The sequence below is a fragment of the Hylobates moloch genome, unplaced genomic scaffold, assembly GCF_009828535.3.
Source record: "Hylobates moloch isolate HMO894 unplaced genomic scaffold, HMol_V3 SCAFFOLD_2, whole genome shotgun sequence".
Lineage (NCBI taxonomy): Eukaryota > Metazoa > Chordata > Mammalia > Primates > Hylobatidae > Hylobates > Hylobates moloch.
Window position 1 is genome coordinate 115,018,007 of NW_026652277.1, and position 26,916 is coordinate 115,044,922.

The 26,916-nt window shown below is 36.3% G+C and overlaps 1 protein-coding gene across 6 annotated transcripts in view; it reads right to left on the reverse strand.

Annotated features, from left to right (window-relative positions):
- The window catches only part of MMS22L (MMS22 like, DNA repair protein), a 165,732-nt gene that overhangs the window by 112,149 nt on the left and 26,667 nt on the right, over positions 1-26,916 (reverse strand). For all 6 annotated transcript variants that reach the window (XM_058435413.1, XM_058435410.1, XM_058435414.1 and 3 more), the window contains 4 exons: positions 24,759-24,935; positions 14,825-14,887; positions 4,009-4,128; positions 1,586-1,812 (listed from right to left, as the gene is read on the reverse strand). In XM_058435413.1, coding sequence (XP_058291396.1) covers positions 1,586-1,812; positions 4,009-4,128; positions 14,825-14,887; positions 24,759-24,935 — 587 coding nt within the window. The remainder of the gene's footprint in view (positions 1-1,585; positions 1,813-4,008; positions 4,129-14,824; positions 14,888-24,758; positions 24,936-26,916) is intronic.

Here is a 26,916-nt window from a genome sequence, read left to right on the forward strand (position 1 = left end):
GACTTGCTCTTATTTTACTTATACCTTAAGACAATGCAAGGTGTTAGAAAAATTATTTTTAGCCATCTGCAAAGAACTATGCATTTTAAAATCTCTCAATACTATTTAATACAGTAGTTGATAAAATAGTACAATAGATAATAATATAGTCAATAGTTGACATACTTTTCTTTCATCAGTTAAGGGATTAGAATTGAAAACAATTCATCTGAATTCCTACTTACGAATTAAGTTGTTGTTGGTTTTTTGTTTTTTTTTTTTTTGAGACGGAGTCTCACTCTGTTGCCCAGGCTGGAGTACAGTGGTGCAATTTAGGCTCACTGCAGCCTCCGCCTCCCAGTTTCAAGTGATTCTCCTGCCCCAGCCTCCTGAGTAGCTGGGATTGCAGGCACACACCACCACGCTTGGCTATTCTTTTTTTTTTTTTTTTTAGTAGAGACAGAGTTTCACCACGTTGTCCAGGCTGGTCTCAAACTCCTGATCTCAAGTGATACACTCGCCTCAGCCTCCCAAAATGCTGGGATTACAGGTGTGAGCCACCACACCTGGCCTTAAGTTTTGCAACTTCTATAACTGGCTTATTCAGGACAGAAATGAGTAATGCTCATGAGAGCTAAATGTTTATAAATAACTACTTAAAAGCTGACAAACTCTTAAAAGTAAAGATCTGTTAAATTATCTTTGTATCATCTATTACTATCCCCACTATAGTGCTTGACATATAGTATGTGTCTAATAAACAGACTTGTTATTGAATAAATTCCAATGACTTCTTTTAGCCATAAAGTTCTGAGTATTATGTCTTCCATAAAATTGCTTAAGATTCAAAAAAAACTGTAAAATAGAACAAAATAAAAAAAACTGTTTAAGCCATGTGATTCTTGTAGATTTAATAAAGAAGCTGCCATTTAAAACAGTATATAATAAATAAAATATCCAAACTGTATCACCATACCCTTATAAGAATTACTCACTGTGGGACTCAAACAGGAATTTCATCAAGTGATTCTTGAGAAGTCCCTACCTAGTATTCTCTTGTTGAGACCTGAGAGGTCTCAACAAATAATCTGAGCAAGTGGTAGATGGTGGTGTACTGCACAAAGAGGGCTAAGAAAGGGCTAATATAGGCAAAGGAAGTAGAAAAAAGAAAGACAGTTTAAAAGTATACTCTTTGAACAAGCAAAACGCTCAAAAGAGAGAGAGAGAAAAAACAATGGACTAATGTGACCAAAGTTTATTTTATCAGAAATGAAAACAGCATAGTTCCCAAATGAGAACATTAGTTATCTGGTTCTACTATACTCTGGTTTGTTCTCATTTAAAAAACAAAACAAACCAAAAAAACCAGTGCTTGTGAACTGCTGGGCTCAAAGAACACAAAAGTTTTATATGCTGAAACTATTACCTACCAATGTACAACTTGAAGATGTGTTTCTATCACTTTTAATCAAATGCATATAATGGATTACCTAGTAACATTATAACTAATTAAGACTCTAATCCCAAGTAAACTTAACAAAATACAAATAGTAACACCTATCCAAAGACATCAGTGCACACTCATGACAAAAGATACTGTATATACCTTCCTTTAACTTGTTTCCAAGGATGAGGGCCATTGATCTTCATTGCTTTTTTAACAACTTTTGCCAGAATGCAAAGAAAAATAGTGTAACTACTGCTGGATTTATACAGTTCCTGATCTTGTTTATCGCAACAGCAAGTCTTCACCATTTCAAGCATAGACAAGGGTGACTTCATGGTATTAGCAAGGCCTTTAAAAGGAAGCCAAGAAATACTGAAGGAACTATTCTAAAAGGGGAGAAAAAAAAGGTAGAAAACAATTATTAGTCTCTTAGTAAATAAAATGGTAAGCTGCAAATCCCAGTTAGTTGGTTCATCAAAAGTCTGACTCATCTTAATCACAAAAACTACATGAACATGATCCCCTAAAATAAAAATTCCATGAAAATACAGAGCATCAAGAGGTGTCCAAATTTTGGATTGTCCCTCAAATGTGTTTTTAACAGTTGATTTGTCCAAATTAGGATACAAACAAGATCCATACATTGCGTTCAGTGATATGCATGGCACTTTGGGCTCTTTTATTCTTTAAGTTTCCCAATGTTTCTGTTATACCACTTGTTTTTAATATTAGGTCATTTGTTGTATAAAATTTCCCATGTCCTAAATTTAGCTGCTTGTATGGCTCTAGTGTTACTTAATCTTTTATCCCCTCCCTTTTCTGTAAATTGGTGGCTATATCTAGAGGTTTCATCAGATTCATGTTGACTTTTTTGGCAAGAATCTTTCATCGGTAGTACTGAGTAGTTCCTATTGCATTTAGTAAAAAGGCACATAAGTTCTGACTTTTTGTGATGTTAAGACTGGTCAGGTTATCAGCCTGGTCCACCCCACAAGCCTTTTACTTAACACTTTTAGTAGCATCGATGATCATTGCCCAGATGCCTTATTTCATTAAATGTACAAAATGGTGACTTCTAATTCTATCATGTTTTCTTAATTAGCTCATCAGAAATCTGATTACTCTAAAATATAGTTTGTATTTTCTTTACAGTTTTCAGAATTAGGTGGTTTTTTTCCAGAGTAACTTTTTACAAAGAAGCGTAAACTCAGAGATTTAAATATAGTTAATATGTTTTAATCCATTGCAGTCATTATTCTTTCTTATGTTCAAATTTTCCCATTCTCTGGGCAATGGACGTTCCTTCAGGTTGGCTCCTGTGTCCTTCTGACACAACTCTAGCTTAATTTGATACCTTTCCTGCTTTCTGGTATGACACGACACCCTAGACTCACCTTGTACACATCCTGCCTCAAGACTAGAATCAGTCATTTCTCCAACTAGCCTAAAATTATGCTTCAGAGAAGGGCATTTTTCTTATTTTTTAATAAGCTCCATTATCCACAAATCCAAACGTTATTTACTTGTATATCTTCCATTACCATTTTCTATTTTGATTGAGAGGTTCACTAATTATTTACCCCAAACCAAAAACATCCCAAATCTCCTTTCTATACACAAAGTATAAATCCTTTAAATCTACCTTTAAAATTTTAATCTTCCAAACTCATCCTCTCCTTTCTAAATATATTGTCCCTATTTCAGTTCTTAGCCATAGTATTATTTGCTCATACAACTACAAAAAAACACTAACTTGCCTGTACCCAATTCATTTACACCACTTTCAGGAAAAAAAAAAAAAAGCTTTCTCAAACACATACCTAAGTCACATCCTTGCTATTTAGTGTCTCCTGAATAAACCAGAATTAATTGTACATTATCTTCAACCCTTCATAGTCTAGCCCCAGACTGTCTTCTCTAGTCTCCTATCTTCAGTCTCTCCATAGTCATCCCAGGCCTATAATTCAGAACTATTAACATGATAGGAACAGACCATGCTTTTTCATACCTCTATGTATTTGTCCATACTGTTCATTCTGCCTGGATCCCTTTTTCTTCTGTTCTTAGAAAATTCTACTCATTCCCAAAGCCAAGTTCAAAAAGTATGACCTCATGAAGTCTTCCACAAATACAGATACTGGGTTAGATACCCACTTCTCTGGAGTTCCACAATTATAACTATTTTTCCCACAATGTATGTATACCCACCCACTAGCCTATAAGCTACTCAAATGCCAGGATTGTTTCTTACTCAGGACAGCAGTCCCTGTTCAATGTGTCATAAGCAATCAATTATTATTAGAAACATTTATAAATGAAGATTTTATAAATATCTGATACATTTTAGCTACTTTGTTTACACTTGCTCTCAAGAGAAAAAGGATACCAAATGCTGTCTTCCTTATGACAAAGCTCTACAATGTTAAAGATAAAACTATTCATGAGCTACTCCAATCTACTCTGAAAAAAATTAACTTTTTAAGAAAAATCCGTAACTATTCATAATTAAACCATAAAGACATTCCTCAAATACGTACAAATTCTTAAAATTCCTGGAGTAAATTCATATTCTATTCACTCACCAGGTTCTTACTATAATATTCCCATAAAATGGTAACAATTGCAATGTTTGGCTCCCAGAAATCACAAAGTGTCAAACAACAGTGAAGATACATTCGTAATTGTTCTTCTACAATGACACCCTAAAAAAATAAACTGAAGTTATGAGAAGGTAAATGAGCTCTGGCAATATAAACATTTTCACTTGATATTGTACTGTATAACCTGAAGCTAAAAAGAAAATAAATGTGTCACCCAATCATACCCATTCTCATATGCAGACTAGATTTAAATCAACATAACATATACTTCCCAAAACTTGTTTTAAAGACCATTAACACATTCAGATAACAGATATCACATAATTCGACTTTAAATTCAATTATTTAAAAATTACAGGTGTTTCATAATTGAATGGTACTGGAAACCCAGAAACCAGAAAAGAAACCCAAACCAGAAAGAAGTGGCAAAAATGACGTAATGATTAAGATGTACACAAATCCAGAGGGCTTGGTCATACTTAAGTACTTGGTCGAATTTTTTATAGGATTATAGGAGTTGTTCTTTCTAAAACCAAAGGATTATCAGAGTACATCTATTTTAACCTATTAGGAGATAACAGGAGGAAAAGGAAGTAGAAAAAACATAGACGCTTTTTCTATGACGATATAACCATGCATATATTTTTTAAATAACACATTCTGAATTCCAATCATTCAACAATTGTATTTAAAACTTACCACATACTAGGCACTGTTTTAACGTACTAGGCATAGGACAACAAGTAAGTCAGACATAGCACATGTACTGGTAGAGCTTACATTTTTGGAAAGAAAAGGACACTAAAACAAGATAAATTTGAACAGAAATAACTGCTGTGAAAAATGAAACAAAGCAAAGTAATGTGGCAAAGTAATTGGCAGAGGATGAGCATCACTATTTTATTAGCTGCTATGAATGGAAAAGCCTTTTGAAGGGCTGCAATTGAACTATATGATTAAATGAAAGTCAATAAAGACTTGGAAGAAAAACATTCAAGGCAAGGAAAATGAGTGGACAGTTCTTTAATTATTAGTAGGCTTGGCATTATAAAATTCTAGACAGTAAGACATCATATCTCATTTGAGGCTTTACTGGTCTTGGTAAGAAATTTGGATTGCATTTTAAATATGTTGGGAAGCTACTGGAAGAGAGTAAGCACAGAAGTGACATGATGTGATTGTGTCAAAAACACTGCTCTGGATTATACATAAAGAGTGAATAGAGGGGATAAGAAGAGATGCAGGGAGACCAGGTAGGAGGCGATTGTGTGAAACTATAAGACTGAAACTTTAAAGATATGTTTGGAAAAAGATTCAGTGGGATTTGCTGGTAAATTACATTAAGGTATGAAAGAAAGAAGTTTCAGGTTTCGGCATAAGGAAATAGGTCAATGGTGCTATTTCCTGAAATGGCAAAGAGTAAAGGAAGAACTTATGAGGTGAGTGTCCAGGGTATACAAGGAGAGCTATTAAGCAGACAATCTGACCTATGGGTCTAGAATTAAGGGATTAAAGTCAGAGTTGTTGACATAAATTTGGGTCAATGAAAAAAGGATCCATAACTGAGAGCCGTTTGATATTACAACATTTTGATATGAAGCCAGTGGAGAATACTCTATATGTAAAAACAAGTGGTCAATGAAGTAAAAAGGAAACCAGGCACTGCGGATGCCAAGAAAAGTACTTCAGAAAAACGACAATGGTGAACAGGACTGACCTCTGCTCAGAGGTTACAAGAAGAAGAAATAAGAACCCTTGGAAGAAACAATATGGAAGTCACTGATGGCCTTCCCAGAGCAGTTTGGGGCATGGTGAAGACTATGATGAAGAAGCTCAACTATGGATGGCTGAGGGCATCTAGGAGGTGAGGAAGTAGATATTTAAGTGAAAATATCTAAACAATAAAGTCCCTGAACAGGTGAGAAGAGTTAAGATCCAGTGCACAAGGGAAGGAATTAGCTCTTGATAGAAAGTGACACTTCTAATATAAAAGAAGAATAGTCTGAGAGGTTGAATATGAAGCAGATGTGTTGAGAGATTTAAAGGTGTAAAGATAGGAATTCTTAACTGACCAATTCTATTTTTCAATGATTTATGAGGCAAGATGTTAACCTGAATGGATTGGAGAAGAGCACGTATTAAATTGTATGTCAAAGAGAATTTCTGGGCCAGGCACGGTGGTTCAAACCTGTAATCCCAGCACTTTGGAAGACTGAGCTGGGTGGATCACCTGAGGTCAGGAGTTTAAGACCAGCCTGGCCAACGTGGCGAAACCCCGTCTCTACTAAAAAATAGAAAAATTAGCTGGACGAGGTGGCAGGCACCTGTAATCCCAGCTACTCGGGAGGCTGAAGGAGGAAAATTGCTTGAACCCGGGAGGAGCTAGAGGTTGCAGTGAGCCAAGACTGCCATTGCACTGGGAGACAGAGTGACACTCTTTCTCCAAAAAAAAAAAAAATAAATAAAAAAGAAGTTCTGAAATAACTCATTAAGTCATTTTGGAGAGCAGAAAAGCAAACATTCTAGAGCTGATGGCCATTTGAGATTCTGATCAAGAATTTAAAGTCAGACACCTTAGTAAAAATGAATGTATAACTTTCTCTCACAATATTCAGTTGTGGGTGGTGTGGGAGATAAGAGAGAAAGAATGGCTTTTTCATGGTTAAAACAAGTTAAGGGCTATGGAATTAAAGATGTTTCTCATGGAGTAATGCCCAAATGTAATACGCCTAAATTTGATTGTTCAAAATTAAGATAAGACGTTCTTTAAAAAAGGACTAAAGCAGAGATTAAGGCCGGGCACGGTGGCTCACACCTGTAATCCCAGCACTTTGGGAGGCCGAGGCAGGCAGATCACGAGGTCAGGAGATCGAGACCATCCTGGCTAACACGGTGAAACCCCGTTTCTACTAATATAAAAAAATTAGCCGGGCATGGTGGCGGGCGCCTGTAGTCCCAGCTACTCGGGAGGCTGAGGCAGGAGAATGGCGTGAACCCGGGAGGCAGAGCTTGCAGTGAGCTGAGATAGTGCCACTGCACTCCGGCCTGGGTGAAAGAGACTCTGTCTCAAAAAAAAAAAAAAAAAAAAGAAAGAAAGAAAAAAGAAATGGCAATTTAACAACTGGTTATTATATATAACTTAACAAAGGCTCATTTATTTATGCATAACTAATCTACCTTTATCAGAAACCATCACAAAAAGAAAATTTATTCACAGTCTAAACAGTAACTGTTAACAGAAGTTTGCCTAATTGGATTTATTTTTAGGAGAGAATAGAGTTGGGCTTCAATATCCCAGTTACGATCCTTCTACTCAAGAAACACTATGATTTTTAGTTATTTGAAGACTATTGTCCCACATTATTTAGATCTAATCACATTCTGAGTTGTTTCTACTCCGGGACTCTCCAAATTAATGTTTAAAAAAATCAAAATAATTTTTTTAAATCAGGCTTACTTTTTAAATACCCTTCCATAACCTTTATAAAACTAAAAATTACTTCTGTGATCTCAGAAAACAATCTTTTAAAAAGCAGGCAGCAAAAGATGAAAAATCTTCTTTCTTCTATGAAAACAATAATGCTGTTCCAAAGGTAGAACACACGTTTACAATTAGCATTCACAAATATTAAATAGGATTACCTCTAAAAAACTGTTTTTAAAGCACTTTACTATTTGTACTTAAGTAAGTAAAATTGAGCAATATATGTTCTCTTTACTAAACTAAAACTCCACCTCTGTTTCTGGCAGATCCTCTCTAGCTAGAAAAAAGAATTTGAAACATTATTTGCTTGATTAAAGCCGTAGTGGTGGGTTGGGTGCTGTGGCTCCCATCTGTAATCCCAAGCACTTTTGGAAGCTGAGGCAGGAGGATTCCTTGAGGCCAATAATTCAAGATCAGCCTGGGAAACACAGCAAGATCCATGTCTATAAAATGAAAATATTAGCCAGACATGGTGGCATGCACCTGTCCTAATGACTCGGGAGAAGGAGGCAGAAGTGGTTGAGCTCAGGAGTTCAAGGTTATAGTGAGCTATAACCACACCACTGTACTCCAGCCTGGGTGACAGTGAAAGACTCTGTCTCTTTAAACAAAAAATAAAAACAAAAAGTATAATGAAGTGTAGACTAATTTTATTTGAAGGCTGCTGTATATTTGGAAGATTTTTATTTTGTTTAAATACAGCAAATGGACTCTTTCATCACTGTCACTGTTGGAGATCAAGTCAAAGTACATGACCATGGTCAGATTTCAATTTACCTCAATGGGAGGAAAATAGATATAATCAAACTGATAGTTCTATCCAAATATATTATTCTTTACAACTACCTACTACTGCACCCACAAAATTGGCTTCCAGAAATCCAACACATAGTCCTATACTACTTACAGAACATAAATTGATACAATCAAGGAACACTAAAACTGAAGGAATAGCAGAGAACCACAGAACTACTTCTTCCTAAATATTATAATCACCTCTTTCACCATAGGAAAGATATTATTTTGACTTTATGCTAGACCTAAATTCATACAGCATGTTTCTTAGATTAGTCATATTATTCCTACTTCTAGGGTGACTAACTCATCCTGGTTTGCTCAGATGTTTCCTCGTTTCACACTGAAACTCTGGGCCATGCAAACCAGGACAGGATGGTTGGTCACCTGACCTACCTTTTTCCCCCCAACCAATAGTCTCTGGGGAACAAGTGGTGTTTGGTTACATGAATAAGTTCTTTAGTGGTGATTTCTAAGATTTTGGTGCACCCATCACCCAAGCAATATACACTGTACCCAAAGTATGGTCATTTTTTTTTTTTTTGAGACAGAGTTTTGCTCTTGTCACCTAGGCTGTAGTACAATGGCACGATCTTGGCTCACTGAAACCTCTGCCTCCCAGGTTCAAGCAATTCTCCTGCCTCAGCCTCCCGAGAAGATGAGATTACAGGCATATGCTACCACACCCAGCTAATTTTTGTATTTTTAGTAGAGATAAGAGTTTCACCATGTTGGCCAGGCTGGTCTTGAACTCCTGACCTCAGGTGATCCACCTGCCTTGGCCTCCCAAAGTGCTGGGATTACAGGCGTGAGCCACCACACCCGGCCTGTACCCAAAGTATAGTCTTTTATCCCTCACCCTACTCCCACCATTCCCCTCAGGCCCTCAAAGTCCATTATATCATGCTTACACCTTTGCATCCTCGTAGCTTACCTCCAAGTTAAAAACGAGAACATATGTTGGTTAGTTTTCCATTCCTGAGTGTTGTCACTAAGAATAATGGTCTCCACTCAATCCAGGTTCCTGCAAATGCCATTATTTCATTCCTTTTTAAGGCTGAGTAGTATTCCATGTTCTATATATAACAAGTTTTCTCTATCCACTCATTGATTGATGGGTTTTTGGGCTGGTTCCATATTTTTACAATTGCGAATTGTGCTGCTATAAACATGCATGTGCAAGTGTTTCATAATGCTTCTTTTCATCTGGATAGACACCTAGCCATGGCACTGATAGATCAAATGTTAGATCTTCTTTTAGTTCTCTAAGGAATATCCATAATGTTTTCCACAGTGTTTGTACTAGTTTACATTCCCACCAGCAGTGTAAAAGTGTTCCTTTTCACCAAGTCCACACCAACATCTATTTTTTTTTTTATTTTTAAATTATGGCCATTCTTGCAGGAGTAAGGTGGTTTTGCATTGTGGTTTTGATTTGCATTTCCCTCATCATTAGTGATGTTGAGCATTTTTTCACCTGTTTCTTGGCCATTTACTTATCTTCTTTTGAGTATTGCCTATTCATGTCCTTAGCCCACTTTTGGATGGGATTTGGGTTTGGTTTATTCTTGTTTCTCTAGTTCCTTGAAGTGTGACCTTAGATTGTCTGTTTGTGCTCTTTCAGACTTTTTGATGTAGGCATTTAATGCTATGAACTTTCCTCTTAGCACTGCTTTTGCTGTACCTCAGAGGTTTTGATAGGTTGTGTCACTATTACCATTCAGTTCAAAGGATTTTTAAATTTCCATTTTGATTTCATTATTGACCTAAAGATCATTCAGAAGCAGATTATTTAATTTCCATGTATTTGTATAGTTTTCAAGGTTCCTTTTGGAGTTGATTTCCAACTTTATTCCATTGTGGTCTGGGAGAGTACTTGATACAATTTCAATTTTTAAAAAATTATTGAGACTTTTGGCCTATCATATGGTCTATCTTAGAGAATGTTCCATGTGCTGGTGAAGAGAATGTATATTCTGCAGTTTGAGTAGAATGTTCTGTAAATATCTGTTAAGTCCATCTGTTTTAGGGCATAGTTTAAATCCATTGTTTCTTTGTTGACTTTCTGGCTTGATGACCTGACTAGTGTTGTCAGTAGAGTATTGAAGTCCTCCACTATTATTGTGTTGCCATCTATCTCATTCTTAGGTCTAGTAATTATTTTATAAATTTGGGAGCTCCAGTGTTAGCTGTGTACGTTCCCTCTTTAGGATTGTGATATTCTTCTGTTGGATACTTTTATCATTACATAATGTCCCTCTGTGTCTTTTTAAACTGTTGTTGCTTTAAAATGTGTTCTGTCTGATACAAGAATAGCTACTTCTGCTCACTTTTGGTGTCCACTTGAATGGACTATCTTTTTCCACCCCATTACCTTAAGTTATGTGAGTCCTTATGTGTTAAGTCTCTTGAAGACAGCAGATACATGGTTGGTGAATTATTATCCATTCTGCCCTTCTATATCTTTTAAGTGACACATTTAGGTCATTTACATACAACGTTAGTACTGAGATGTAAGGTACTATTCTATTCACTGTGGTAGTTGTTACCTGAATGTCTTTTTTCTTCATTGTGTTATTGTTTGATAGGCCCTGTGAGATTTATGATTTAAAGAGGTTTGTTTGGTTTATTTTGAGGTTCAAGATTTAGGTCTCCTTTCAGCAGTTCTTGTAGTGCTGGCTTGGTAGTGGCAAATCCTCTTAGCATTTGTTTGCCTGAAAAATACTTTATCTTTCCTTCATTTATGAAGCTTAGTTTCACTGGATACAACATTCTTGGATGATAATTTTGTTTAAGGATGCTAAAGATAGGACCCAAATCCCTTCTAGCTTGTATTCCACTAAAATATCTGCTGTTAATTTGATAGGTTTTCCTTTGTAGGTTACCTGATGCTTTCTGCCTCACAGCTCTTAAGATTCTTTCCTTTGTCTTCACTTTCGGTAACCTGATGACTATGTGCCTAAGGTGATTATGTTTTTGTGATGTTTCCCAGGTGTTCTTTGAGCTTCTTGTATTTGGATGTCTAGATCTCTAGCAATGCCAGTGAAGTTTTCCTAGATTCCCTCAAATAAGTTTTCCAAACTTTTACATTTCTCTTCTTCTTCAGGAATACCAATTATTCTTAGGTTTGGTCACTTAACATAATCCCAATATTCTTGGAGGTTTCGTTCATTTTTTAAAAAATTCTTTTTTCTTTGTCTTTATCAGATTGGATTAATTTGAAAACCTTGTCTTCAAGCTCTGATGCTCTTTCTTCTACTTGTTCGATTCTATTGTTGAAATTTCTCAGTGCATTTTGCATTTCTCTAAAAGTGTCTTTCATTTCCAGAAGTTGTGATTGTTTTTTATTTATGATATATATTTCTCTGGAGATCTTTTCATGCATATCTGTTATTATTTTTTAAATTTCTTTAATCTGGTTTTCACATTTCTCTGTTGCCTCCTTAAGTAACATAAGAATTGACCTTTAGAACTCTTTTTCTAGTAATTCAGAGATTTCTTCTTGGTTTGGATTGATTGCTGGTGAGCTAGTGTGATCTTGTGGGGGTGATAAAGAACCTTGTTTTGTCATATTACCAGAATTGTTTTTCTGCATTCTTCTCATTTGGATAGACCATGTCCAAAGGAAAGATCTGAGATCCAAGGACTAATGTTCTTTTGTACTGCAGGGTGATCCCTTGATATGGTGTTCTCCCCCTTCCTGAGAGCCCAACTGCAGTGATTGTTATTGCTCTTCTGGGTCTAGCCACCCAGCAGAGCTACCGGGCTCTGGGCTGGTACTGGGGCAGGGCAGGGGGAGGTGTCTGCAAAGAGTCCTGTGATATGATCTATCTTCAGGTCTCTCAGCCGTGGATACCACCACCTGCTCTGGTGGAGGCAGCAGGGGAGTGAAATGGACTCTGTGAGGATCCTTTGTTGTAGTTTTGTTTAGAAGACTGGTTTTCTCGAATGCTGGTTATGCTAGCAGTGAAGTTGTCATGTGGACAGACTCAGGACCTCTGGTTAAACAGAATGTTATAGGTAATGGAATTAGATGTTGTTTTCTCCTTCCTTGGTGCGGGGCTGTTCTGTTATGAGTTGCTGTAATGGCTTGAGTTGGTTGGCCTCCAGCCAGGAGGTGGCACTTTCAAGAGAGCATCAGCTGTGGTACTATAGGGGGGATATAAACTGGCCCTGAAATCACCTGCATAAGTATTCAGGTTTCTCAGTTGATGGATGGGGCCATGGAGCTCCCATGAGTTTATGTTTTCTATCTTCGGCTACCAGGTGGGTAGAGAAAGACTGTGATAGTTGATACTGAGTGTCAACTTCACTGGATTGAAGAATGCAGTATTGATCCTGGGTGTGTCTGTGAGGGTGCTGCCATAGGAGATTAACATTTGAGTCAGTGGGCGCGGAAAAGCAGACCCACTCTTAATCTAAGTGGGCACAATCTAATCAGCTGTCAGCTCAGCCAGAATAAAGAGCAGGCAGAAGAACATGAAAAGACTAGACTGGCTTAGTCTCACATCCTACATTTTTCTCCCGTGCTGGATGCTTCCTGCTCTCAAACATTGGACACCAAGTTCTTCAGCTTTGAGACTTGCACTGGATTCCTTGCTCCTCAGCTGGCAGGTGGCCTATTGTAGGACCTTGTGATCATGTGAGTTAATACTCCTTAATAAACTCCGGTACATATATTAGTTCTGTCCCTCTAGAGAACCCTAATACAAACCATAAGATGGGGGAATGGTTAGGCATGTCTGAGCTCAGACTCTCCTTGGGCAGGGCTTGATGCGACCACTGTGGAGTGGGTATGGGCGGGGGCAGTTCTCAGGGCTACGAAATTATGTTCGAAGGGGAATTTTGGCTGCGTCTGCTGCTTCATACAGGTCTCCAGAAAAGTGGGGGAAAGCTGGCAGTGGCAGGCCTCACCCAGCTCCCATGCAGCCAGCAAGGTCAGTCTCACTCCCACCATGCTCCCCCAACAGCCAACAGAACTGAATTTATATCCAGGCCTCTGGTGTGCAGGGCTGAGATCTATGTAAATATATATAATATATATATATATTTATCCATATAAACCTTTAAAGCTTCCTAAGAAATATTCTGTAACTTAAAACCAGCTGAGTGCAAAACATAAATTGATACACCGTTAGAGCTGAAAGGGAGTTTAAAAATTATTAAATACAACAGAAACACGGGTCAAGGAGAAAGAAATTTAAAGAACGCAAGCAGTTGCAACTTAATTGAAAATTAAAGCCCCTAGTTACTGACTCAAGATTCAGTAACTCTGAACAGAATAATAATGTTATCCAGACTTTACTGAAATTCTTTGGATTTGGTTAAAGCATTAAGATGGAATTAGTAACTGACACAAATGACAATGACCACTGTAATATGCATCTTATTTCACAACCACTTTTTAGTAATTCCCTTCATTCTGAAATAAAAAATATACATAAAAAACTTTTTGAGTTACTAAATCAGTATGTTCTCAAAACAAATGAGGAAGACCAATGAATACGATATAAGACGAAATATAATAAACAAAAACTTTTATAGGGATTATGGGAAAGATTATAAAAAGATAATAGATCTTTTGTTTCTGATCCAATTTACGTATGCAGAATTCTTTGGCATTCTAAGCTAAAATTTATAGTTCATAATTATATGATTCATATTATAACTAAATGCCTTTGTTTCCTAAAAAAGTAAGAATTAATGCGGATAATGGGTAAAAGAAAATTTCAAGCAGTTAAACTGTTTTCCAAAGACATAGCTACTACACACACACACGCGTGCATAAAGCAATATTATACTACAACATTTTTTATTCCTCTTCAAGTTTTAACTACTCTTTATTTCTTAAAAGAAAAATATTTCCCAAATTCCAAAATATTCTTTATTATAATTCTCCATAAACTCTTAGAAAAATGATAACATATTACAAAACTTTACAGGGCTTCCATACAATATGTTTAAAAATGTGATGAACAGCATGTTTAAAACTATTTTAAAAGGAGGTCAAGTCTGACCTCTAGGCCATGAAGCACTACATTAACAGCTCTGCAGAAAGAAAAATGATAAGGTATGAAATGAATGCTCAGAAACTAGGACCTTATCAGTTAGAATATGATTCAAGCCTGTAAGACAAATTGCTCAGCAAGGCAAGTCACCTTCCTGCTGTGATGAGGATATAGCTGAATTTTCAATGCCAATGACTATCTCCCTCATTGTGTCACCTAGTTTGATATTATACAGTCAAGGAATGGCAGAGTTCTGAAGCATCTACCACTTATTTTGAATACATTTTGTCAAAGTCATCAACTAGATATTATCTTTGTCCTTTAACTGACAACTTAGTATTAAAAATCTTCAAAGAATAATCACTAAAAGAAACTACTGTGAGTTAACCCTTCAAAGCATGAAAGTTATTTGTTATCTGAATCATTTTAAAAGCTTGCTTGGTTTTAAAAATAAAATTTATAACATAAAAATTAAGCAAAATCCACAAACTGTCTTACTTTAATTGCATACCTGAACACTGATGGACTTTTTCAGCAGTTCTTCTACAAAGTTCCAATTTGATTCCACTTTTCTCTAGAAAGGGAGAAAATAGTAGTGCATCAAAATTATTGCTCTTGATTATGCCCATATTTAAAATTAGGGTATAGCAAATGATGGGGTATAGCTATCATTCAGCATCAATGTGATTTCTTGAATTCCTAATATTCCTTTGGTAAAGAGTTAACGAACTTGGCAGAAAAAAATGTACAACTATTCCAATCCAGTACAAACCACATCAGGAGTTGTAACAGTGGTGCTTCAGTAAGATTATAAATATTCAAAATCAATGTACAAAAATCACAAGCATTCTTGTACACCAATCACAGACAAACAGAGAGCCAAATCATGAGTGAACTCCCATTCACAATTGCTTCAAAGAGAATAAAATACCTAGGAATCCAACTTACAAGGGATGTGAAGGACCTCTTCAAGGAGAACTACAAACCACTGCTCAATGAAATAAGAGGATACAAACAAATGGAAGAACATTCCATGCTCATGGGTTGGAAGAATCAATATCGTGAAAATGGCCATACCGCCCAAGGTAATTGATAGATTCAATGCCATCCCCATCAAGCTACCAATGACTTTCTTCACAGAATTGGAAAAAACTACTTTAAAGTTCATATGAAACAGGTCTACCCTGGAGTCATACTCTAATTTTTTCTATTTTCCTCCCTTTCTGATTCTTTATCCCACTTTCTTTTTCTTCCTCTTCCTTCTCCTTCTTCTTTGTCAAATAGAGGATTGAGTTATTATCACTGATCCATATAAAGTCCCTCTCTCATTTATTTTAATTCCCACCCCCCATTTCTATTCCCCGACTTCCCATGTGCAACCTTCCTAATATGTTTGATACGCATCTTTTTGTTTGTATGTATTTTTAGAAAATGTTTATTGTTTTGTGTGCAAAAAAAAATTAATAAAAAAAATAATAAAGTTCATATGGATCCAAAAAAGAGCCCGCATCGCCAAGTCAATCCTAAGCCAAAAGAACAAAGCTGGAGGCATCACGCTACCTGACTTCAAACTATACTACAAGGCTACAGTAACCAAAACAGCATGGTACTGGTACCACAACAGAGACATAGATCAATGGAACAGAACAGAGCCCTCAGAAATAATGCCGCATATCTACAACTATCTGATCTTTGACAAATCTGACAAAAACAAGCAATGGGATAAGGATTCCCTATTTAATAAATGGTGCTGGGAAAACTGGCTAGCCATATGTAGAAAGCTGAAACTGGATCCCTTCCTTACACCTTATACAAAAATTAATTCAAGATGGATTAAAGACTTACATGTTAGACCTAAAACCATAAAAACCCTGGAAGAATACCTAGGCAATACCATTCAGGACATAGGTGTGGGCAAGGACTTCATGTCTAAAACACCAAAAGCAATGGCAACAAAAGCCAAAATTGACAAATGGGATCTAATTAAACTAAAGAGCTTCTGCACAGCAAAAGAAACTACCATCAGAGTGAACAGGCAACCTACAGAATGGGAGAAAATTTTTGCAACCTACTCATCTGACAAAGGGCTAATATCCAGAATCTACAATGAACTCAAACAAATTTACAAGAAAAAAACAAACAACCCCATCAAAAAGTGGGCAAAGGACATGAACAGACACTTCTCAAAAGAAGACATTTATGCAGCCAAAAAACACATGAAAAAATGCTCATCATCACTGGCCATCAGAGAAATGCAAATCAAAACCACAATGAGACACCATCTCACACCAGTTAGAATGGCCATCATTAAAAAGTCAGGAAACAACTGGTGCTGGAGAGGATGTGGAGAAATAGGAACACTCTTACACTGTTGGTGGGACTGTAAACTAGTTCAACCATTATGGAAGTCAGTGTGGCGATTCCTCAGGGATCTAGAACTAGAAATCTCATTTGACCCAGCCATCCCATTACTGGGTATATACCCAAAGGACAATAAATCATGCTGCTATAAAGACACATGCACACGTATGTTTATTGCAGCACTATTCACAATAGCAAAGACTTGGAACCAACCCAAATGTCCAACAACGATAGACTGGATTAAGAAAATGTGGCACGTATACACCATGGAATACTATGCAGCCATAAAAAATGATGAGTTCGTGTCCTTTGTAGGAACCTGGATGAAACTGGAAAACATCATTCTCAGTAAACTATCGCAAGGACAAAAAAACCAAACACCACATGTTCTCACTCAGAGGTGGGAATTGAACAATGAGAACTCATGGACACAGGAAGGGGAACATCACACTCTGGGGACTGTTGTGGGTTGGGGGGAGGGGGGAGGGACAGCATTAGGAGATATACCCAACGCTAAATGACGAGTTAATGGGTGCAGCAAACCAACACGGCACACGGATACATATGTAACAAACCTGCACGTTGTGCACATGTACCCTAAAACCTAAAGTATAATAATAAAAAAAAAGATTATAAATATTCTACCAAATATTTAATTTCTGCTTTCAGATACAAAATCCAACGGGAAAAAAAAAAACCATTATATAGCCACATGTATTTTTGGTGTTTTTTTTTTTATGCTGAGTAATCATCCCTATTTTCCACTTTAATCACTAGAGCTTTTTCCTTCATTTTATGAATAACAAACCTGAGACCATCTATTTTAGCAAACAAAGTAACTAAAAATTTTATACAGAAAATAAATTGACAACCTCGACTATCTAGAATGATTTCCATAAGGAAGAAAGCTAAAAAGGACTTTCACAAAGGCTAGGTAGGCACTTAAAACAATTCCACATGTCCAAAAGGAAAGCCTGGAAGACATTCTCACAGGATACTCAGTTCACTTAATATTCAGTTCTTAAAGTTCTGGATACGTGGATACTGGACAAAACCAAAAGCAAAGAAAGCATTTTAAAGAATAAGCAAGTAATAACGAGCTTCTAATGTGGAAGAGAAAAAAAGGTATGAAAAGTAATCATGCCCAGGAGCGATGGCTCACACCTATAATCCCAGCACTTTGGGAGGCCAAGGTGGGTGGATCACGAGTTGGAAACCAGCCTGGCCAACATGGTGAAACCTCGTCTCTACTAAAAATACAAAAATTAGTCAGGTGTGGTGGCTGGTGCCTGTAATCCCAGCTACTTGGGAGGCTGAGGCAGGAGAATGGTGTGAATCCGGGAGATGGAGGTTGCAGTGAGCCGAGATCGTGCCACTGCGCTCTAGCCTGGGTGACAGAACAAGACTTTGTCTCAGAAAAAAAAGAAAGTAATCATAAGACCTCAAAAAGCAAAACCTGAGGCCTTACAAGTAAAAGAAAGACCTTCATCATACCCTTTTTATCCCTGTTATAAAGAATATAATATTCATAGGCATGAACTCAAATGATCAATAAAGTGTTAAAGCACAATGAATACTCATGATTTTAAATGGCTAGGCAATATTCATGTAAAATGCTAACTATAGTCAATCACTAAATAAATATTTTCTTAATAAAGAGCACAGTGAGTATGGTAGTCAGCCTCTAAGATGTCCCCCAATGACCCTTGTCTCCTGGAATTTATGCTTTCTACAATCCCCTCTTACACTGTACTAGGGTTGGTCACTAACAGACTACAAATACCAATATGAGTGATAGTATGTCACCTCCAAGAATAGGTTACAAGACACTGAAGCTTCCATCTTTATGATACTCTGACCTGTTAGCTTGATCTGGAAACAGCTATATTGTGAACAGCACATATGATGAGAAACTGAAGCACTGTGCCAACTAAAGTAAAGCTGAAAGCAAATTCTGCAGTTCCAGTTAAATCTTCAGATACTGAAGCCCTTGCTGATAGCTTTACTGCAACCTCATGAGAGATCCTGAGCTAGAACCACCCAGCTAAGCTTCTCCTGAATGCCTGAGTCTCAGAAATTGAGAGTGTGAGATAATAAATGTTTGTTTTAAGCTGATACTTTTGTGACACAGCAATAGATTACTAATACAATGATTTAGTTATTTTTAGCAAAATCGGGTTGACTTTTTGACATACACAAATAAAGTGAATGCAAAAAAAATTAACTGGGAGAAAATGTGGAGTAAAGAATTTGGCCTTGCCCAAAAAAAAAGATCTGGCCTGCTGGGCTCACTCCTGTAATCCCAGCACTTTGGGAGGCCAAAGCAGGCAGATCACTTGAAGTCAGGAGTTCGAGACCAGCCTGGCCAACATGGTGAAACCGCGTCTCTACTAAAATACAAAAATTAGCAGGGTGTGGTGGTGTGTGCCTATAATCTCAGCTACTTGGGAGGCTGAGGCAGGAGAATAGCTTGAACCCAGGAGGCGGAGGTTGCAGTGAGCAGAGATCGCGCCATTGCACTCCAGTCTGGGCAAGAGAGGGAGACTCTGTCTCAGAAAACAAAAAAAAAAAGATCTGACCATTGCCTGTAGCTTCCTGGAGGTCATCTTTGGGCCCTGGGAATGTTACGCCTGATAGTAGCATCTTTGTTTGACGAGGGTCCTATGGTCACACTGGATAATCTAACAATGTGATAGAGAGTGAAGGCTGGACACACCCACATAGTCTTAGCTTAGGGTCTGGTCACACCCAAAAGAGCAACAATAGTCTCAGGCTGGGGGCTTTGAGTCAGTTGACTTGGAAACTGGAATAAGCCATGTGAGCAATTCAGTAGTCCACTCCTACATAATGGAACTCCCATAAAAACTATGAACACTGAGGCTTGAGTGGGCACCCGTTTTGCAACACTCCCTGCATACTGTCACACACTGATGCCAGGAGAAGAACGTGGCCTGACTCTATTAAGAGAAAACAATAGAAGTTCCACATTTGGTACTTCTGGACTCTGGCCTATGCCTTTCTTCCCTTGGCTGATGTTAATTTATATCCTTCCCCTTTAAGAAAACAAAATAATAGCTTTCAGTGAGTTCTGTGAGTCCTAACAAATTATCAAACCTAAGGTAGTTTTGGGAACCCCGAGCTTGCAACTGGTGTCAGAAGTAAAGACAGTTTTAGGGACTGTCCCCTGAAACTTGGTAGTTGGCCCTAAAAGTCTCTCTCAAAAAAAGATCATTTTCTTCTATCAATACTATGTCTACTGCGTTAGGTTCTTGACATAGTACTTCCTTAAAAAATTTCCCCATTTCACAGAAAACATAATTAAGTCTCAGAAAGGTCATGTATGTACAATTCAAAGAATGAATTCAAATCCAAGGTTATCTGGCACCAAAGCCTGTATTTCTTCTATTATAACATGCATCGGTAACCAATTTTTTTTTTTTTTACTTAGCATGCCTTCCCTCAGATTTCAACAATTCATTTTTGTATCCTTCTTTATTAAGAAAATGTCACCTCCAGTGCCAAGTGGGAAGGGCCATGACAGCGTTGATATAATTTAAGTTTTGGCTTTATAACTGGATAGTGTTGAGTGTATTTCAACCATTCTGTGTTATCAAAGCATTTGAATCAGAAGAATTACAGAAAAACAGTATAATTCTCACCCAGAGAATTTCAACTATATAAATCAGTTTTGTGGCTATAATCTAAAACAAAAATAAACTGCAATTCAAAGAAAAGAATGACAACTATATCATACCCAAATCAAGTGTAAGAGAATATGTATCAAAGAAATACAGATTTTTCTTCCGCAATAAAATTTCACTTTGGGCAGCTACAGCATTTTTTTTTTCTACATACCAAGTTAAATCTGCTGATAGAAAGCAGGTAGGATGTCATCAATATGAGGCTACATTTTATATTTCTTATTTCAGCATTAAAACTAAGATACCCATTTAAGCTTTAGTATAGGTAGGATCTCTACCAGACATGTAAAACAGATTCTCCACCCTCCACTTCCAGCAGACTAGGTAGTCTGGTGCAACTCTCATTTTAAGGTTACATTTCACACTTTTATCTGGTTACTATTTCAGACGTTTCAAAGACGAGCATCAGCTAGCCTGACTAACTGCATTATGTTCTGGGTACAGAAAACACTGTTAAAACTGACCCCCTGCAATGCCCAGAAGTAATTTTCCTCTTTAAACTGTATTTGGTTTTAAAATAGATGGCTAGAATCGTGAGAGAGTAACCCACTCTCATCTTGGCTGAGAGAAAATCATTAAACAGAAATATATGAAAATCTAATGACTCTAATATAAAAAGTGAGATACCAAATTTTTCTTATAGGCCTACACTAAGAAATTGCCTAGCTTTGTGAGTTAAATCCATTATAGCTTTGTGAGTTAAATCCACTATAGGTTTACATTTTAAACCTATTTAAAATGTAAAGATTTCACATTAACCTTCAGGGCAAAGCGGTTCACATTTAAAAACTGAAACATCACCACACTGCCACAAGATTATAGATATTTCTCTGGTGAAGAACATATGACTAGCCATTATTACTTCATATCATCTCTCACTCCAGATTACTTGTTAGTAGAATAAAGCATGCTTACTGCACAACCATTTTCTCTGTTGTAGTTGGTTATGTTAATATATCATAAGGAGAAAAAAAAAACTTCAAAATTCTAAATAGATCCCAGACCCAAATTAACATCTTACATAATCTCTCAGAAACAATACGTCAATATGTGTTTATGTTCATGGATTAGAATGACTATCTGATTTGTCAATTAAACTGAAACACTTTGAGGATAAAAGGAAAAATTAACCAGTTAGGATAAATAGGTAACCACTGTGTATCTCAATTTCTTTTCCTGTAAAATGAATATATTACCCTCTCACCTACTTTATAATATTTCACTGAGATAATACACAGTCACTGTGAAATATTAAATATGTTGCAAATGCAGCACATATTTTACCCCTAATGAACACTATTATTAACTAGAGAGCTTGTTTGTCTTTAAAAGCCTTTAGGAAATCCAGAAATATTTAAAACTCTGATGACTCATATATAAAGGCAAAGTTTATTTTACATGTGCATATACACACATATATTACACATCCTCATCATTTTTATCATATCCTTTTTCTATTAATTATCACGGCCTTTTCTTTTAAAACCTTCTACATGAAATATGTGATTTTTTAAAATCGTGGCAAAAGAAAATCAGGAACTGCTGACAAATATTAAAAGACACAAGTTAAGCTATTTTAAACACAGACAATTCATTTACTAGCTTGATTCAGAGCTAATAAAAGCAATAATCTCCTCTGGAGTTCTCTGTATGAAATAGAAGAGTAGGGCTAGGTATGGTGGTTCACGCCTGTAATCCCAGCACTTTGAGAGGCCGAGGTGGGCGGATCACGAGGTCAGAAGATCGAGACTATCGTGGCTAACACAGTGAAATCCCGTTTCTACTAAAAATACAAAAAATTAGCCAGGCATGGTGGCGAGCACCTGTAGTCCCAACTACTCAGGAGGCAGAGGCAGAAGAATGGCATGAACCCTGGAGGTGGAGCTTGCAGTGAGCCGAGATTGCGCCACTGCAGTCCAGCCTGGGCAACAGGGCGAGACTCCATCTCAAAAAAAAAAAACAGAAGAGTGATTTCAGCACTGCAACCATGGGTGGTTATATCAGTGCAATTCAATATTACAATAGCAATAGCAATGATATATACTAATGTGACTAAATTGCCTACCACACTGAGAATATCTGGGGGGTCAATATTAACTAATATTAAAATATACTACATACTCAAATAAGTGTTAATACAGTTCCAGCAAGTATTAATAACCTAAAAGCATGTTCCCTGAAGCAAGAAGTAGTACAATCTGGCAGGGTGCGGTGGCTCACACCTGTAATCCCAGCACTTTTGGGAGGCCGAGGCAGGCAGATTACCTGAGGTCAGGAGTTCGAAACCAGCCTGGCCAACATGGTGAAACCCCATCGCTACTAAAAATATAAAAATTAGCTGGGCGTGGTGGTGTGTACCTGTAATCCCAGCTACTTGGGAGGCTGAGGCAGGAGAATCACCTGAACCCGTGAGGCAGAGGTTGCAGTAAGCCGAGATCATGCCACTACACTCCAGCCTGGGCGACAGAGTGAGATTCCATCTCAAAAAAAAAAAAAAAAGTAGTACAATCTATTTCATGTGTATCCTCTGATAGGAACCTAATATTATGTAAATACAAAACAGAAACTCAGAAACACTTAACTAATTGCCATATTTACTTACATTGATTAAAATGAGAAATATATACTTGGAGGAACTAAAGTTGGAGAGGAAGAGAAATGCGAATGCTTATATTAAGACCTTAGAATTACAGGTAAATTTTCTTAGTTTCTTTAATATTGTTCTAATATTCTAATAATTAAAAGATGTGAAATCACATTAACTCCACAAAAACACTTAATAAAAGCACTAATATAGAAATAATGGCAATTGCTAAAATTTATTATTTACTCTGTATTAGTATAGTAAATAATCATGGATACAAACAAAAAACAATTCTGTGAGAAGTTCATCGACTTTTCTCAATAAATTGGTAGAATACTCAAATACACTAATACTGGGCTGTGTGTGAACTTCTCAGAGCAATTTCTGACTATTTCACTGTATTCTGGGATCTCCTACAGGATCTTTTATTATTAGGGGGATTATTTAGAGGACTTTTTGAGACCCTTTCCATTTCCATGATGCTATATTAATACTAACCAACCCTGACTCCATGGATGACTTCTCAAAGCTGGGTCTATCCAATATTCCAAAGAGGAAAATCTATCAAGCCTATCAAAGAATATGTTTCATAAAGCAATGGCTCCCATACCTTGTAGAGGATGAGAACCAAGGAACTTTTTAAAAATCAGGATTTCCAAACTCCAAATCAGGATCTCCAGAGTTAAGATCTAGATATCTGGATTTTTTTTTTTTTTTTTTTTTGGATGGTGTCTCACCCTGTTGCCCAAGCTGGAGTGCAGTGGTGTGATCTCGGCTCACCGCAAACTCCGTCTCCGGGTTCAAGCGATTCTCCTGCCTCCATCTCCCAAGTACCTGGGACTACAGGTGTGTGTCACCATGCCCTGCTAATTTCTGTATTTTTAGTAGATACAGGGTTTCACCACATTGGCCAGGCTGATGTCGAACTCCTGATCTCAAGTGATCCACCCGCCTTGGCCTTCCAAAGTGCTAGGATTATAGGCATGAGCCACTGCAGCTGGACTAGATACCTGGATTTTTAAAAATTCACAAGTAAGTCTAATGACCAGCCAGGTTTGGTAACCACTGCCATAAAAAATGGCAATTTTGAAAATATAGACAAATTGGCTTCATGATTCTAGATGCTTATTTTATGGAGCTGATAGGCTGATATAATAATACAATACTATTAATTTCTGAATATCGTAGAAATTGTATAAAAATAGGGCTTCAAAGTATACATCTGTTAGCTGACTTTATTCATAGGGTTTTTAAGTAACACTGTAAAAAATGTTTCTAATGAGAAATTAATATACTAGTTGAAATCTCTTCGTATTTGAAGCAAACTTCATGGTTGTTTAATAAATTACCTTAGCAAAAAGCTTCACTAAGGAAGTGCTATTCTGAAGTACTTTTATTAAATTATTCACAAAAATAAGTAATCCATTCCTCCAGAAATTTCTTTGCCAATCATAACAGATTTTAAAACTAGAAGGAACTTTTGTGACAATCCAATCCCATGATTTTTTGTTAAGGGAAGACAAACCTAGAAAGGTTTAAGTAATTTGCTCAGGGTCACACAATTGTTCAGTAGCAGGGCCAGGACTACATACCAAATCTTCTACAAGTTATTTTTTTTAATTAAAAAATTAAAACATAAATTTTATAATTTTCAAGATGTTTACAGAAACATTATACATAATTTATCTCTGTGATTGTAGTCTGACTTTTCTTGTTTCTGCTCACTTATTTTCTAATTTGTCCAAATAATTACATATTAATTGACAATATAAGAAAGCTTTTAAAAAATGAAGTCTTACCATTTCATCTGGTAGTCCATGGCGATCAAACTTGTAAAATGATGCTACATGAGTAATAATCCACCAACTAAAACCTAATGGATCCCTGGACTGGATTATAGGCATATAAGATCTTCTTCGGTCACTTGATTTTTCAAGCAGTGTTTTAAGTAGTTTATTCAACCAGTTCCAAAATGACTATAGAAACAGAAGTAATTTGATTCCATTAAATTAAGACAGTTTCAATAACCTTTGATTTCGTTGTTTTTCTCTATTTTTATAATGAAGCATATATACAAAAGACAAAACACATATATAAAACTGAAATAATAAAAATACTCAGGTTAAGAATCAGAACATAACTAGTACTTTAGAAGTAGCTTACATGTCAACAAATCTTCTTCCTCCATCCAGTAGTAACAATTTTGTTGACTTTCATGATAAATCATTTCCTTGCTTTTTTGTTTTGCCACACAGGTATACCAGCCTATATTACATATTGTGTGGCTTCATCTGTATTTTGTTTTTTTTTTAAATGCATGTCTGTATTCTCAAGCGGCTTGTTTCTAATTCTTTTGTAACTTGCTTCTTTTGGCCAACGCTACGTTTCTGAACTCATCTATATTAATGAAAACTGCCATAGCTCATTGCAATATTCCAGTATATGACTATATGATAAAACACTTAATCTACTATTGCAGAACATTTAGTGAGTTTTAGGTTTTTCTAGGTATTTCATGTAAATGTTCAAGTTATTAGACATAAAGTTGTCGACAGTATCTCTTACCTTTCTAATGTATACAGAAACTGAAGTCATGTTCCTTTTTATATTTCTAGTATTGAGTATTTTTGTAATCATCGTAAGTAATATTGGCCAATTTTAGGTATGAATTTGAGGACCCAACTTTTGCTCATTTTATCCTTTTCATTGTTTTAATTTCATAATTTTTTGTTATTTTTATAATTTCATTCATTTTACTTTCTTTGGATTTACTACGAAGGGCTTATTGCTAACATCTTGAGATAAATTATTAGTTCATTAATTTGCGATCTTTCTTTTTTCCTGTATTTGCATATAAAGTTACAAATTTCCCTCTAATTATAACTTTTAGCTGTAGTCCCAAAACCTTAGTTTACAGAATGTTACTTTAGAATATTTTCTAATTTCCATCATCTCTTCTTTAACCTATGAGTTATTTAGAAATATATTTCATTATTTCTATGCACGTGTATTTCTCCTTGAAAATCTGTCCATTTTAAATTCTTACGGTTAACACCATGTTATTAGCCACATGCAAATTTAAATTTATATTCCTGATAAAGTAAACCTTTCATCACTATAAAACAACTTAATGCTTTTTTTAGAGTCAAAATTTTTCCAATATTTGTTTAATACGTCACTTTCTTGTATCTTTTCTATGAATTTTGAACCTTGATATATTGTTTTAGAATATATCCTGACAATATGTCTTTTAAATGGAGCTTTCAGTTGTACCATTGCAGGTAATATAATGACTAATATATTTAGTTTTAAGTCTACAATCTTATTCCATATTTCTATTTGTATACCTACTGTATCTATCAACACCTCCTTCTCTGGGGTTGAATATTTATTTTTTCCCCCTCTACCTGCTTGGAAGTTAAAAAGTCTACTTTTCTTCTTTTAGTGATGATCTTACAAATAAACAGTATACATCCAAATGTCTTGGTAAATTAATATAGACCTTTCTCTTAGAGCAAACAAGAACCTTAAGACTCTAGCTCATTTATGCTCTACTCACTTTAAATGCTACTATTACTATATGCTTTAGCTGTTTTTTAATTCCAATAAATTATATTACTGATTTATACAAAATATCTACCACTTTCTTTGCTCTTTATTCCTTCTACATGTCAGAATTCCCATTTTGGCATCACCATTCTTCTGCCTGAATATCGTTCAGGATTCCCTTCAATTTTGCTTCAATGCAAATAGCTTTATTTTACCTCACTTTTTAAAGATATTGATAGATAAAGAATTTTAGGTTGACAAATATTGTTTTGATACAATAAGGTTATCATTCCCACTGGCCTCCACTGTTGTTGAAAAGTCAGCTGTCCAATTGTCACTCTTTTAATGGTACTATATTGGTCAGCTGTGGCAGTTCACGCCTGTAATCATAGCACTTTGGGAGGGCAA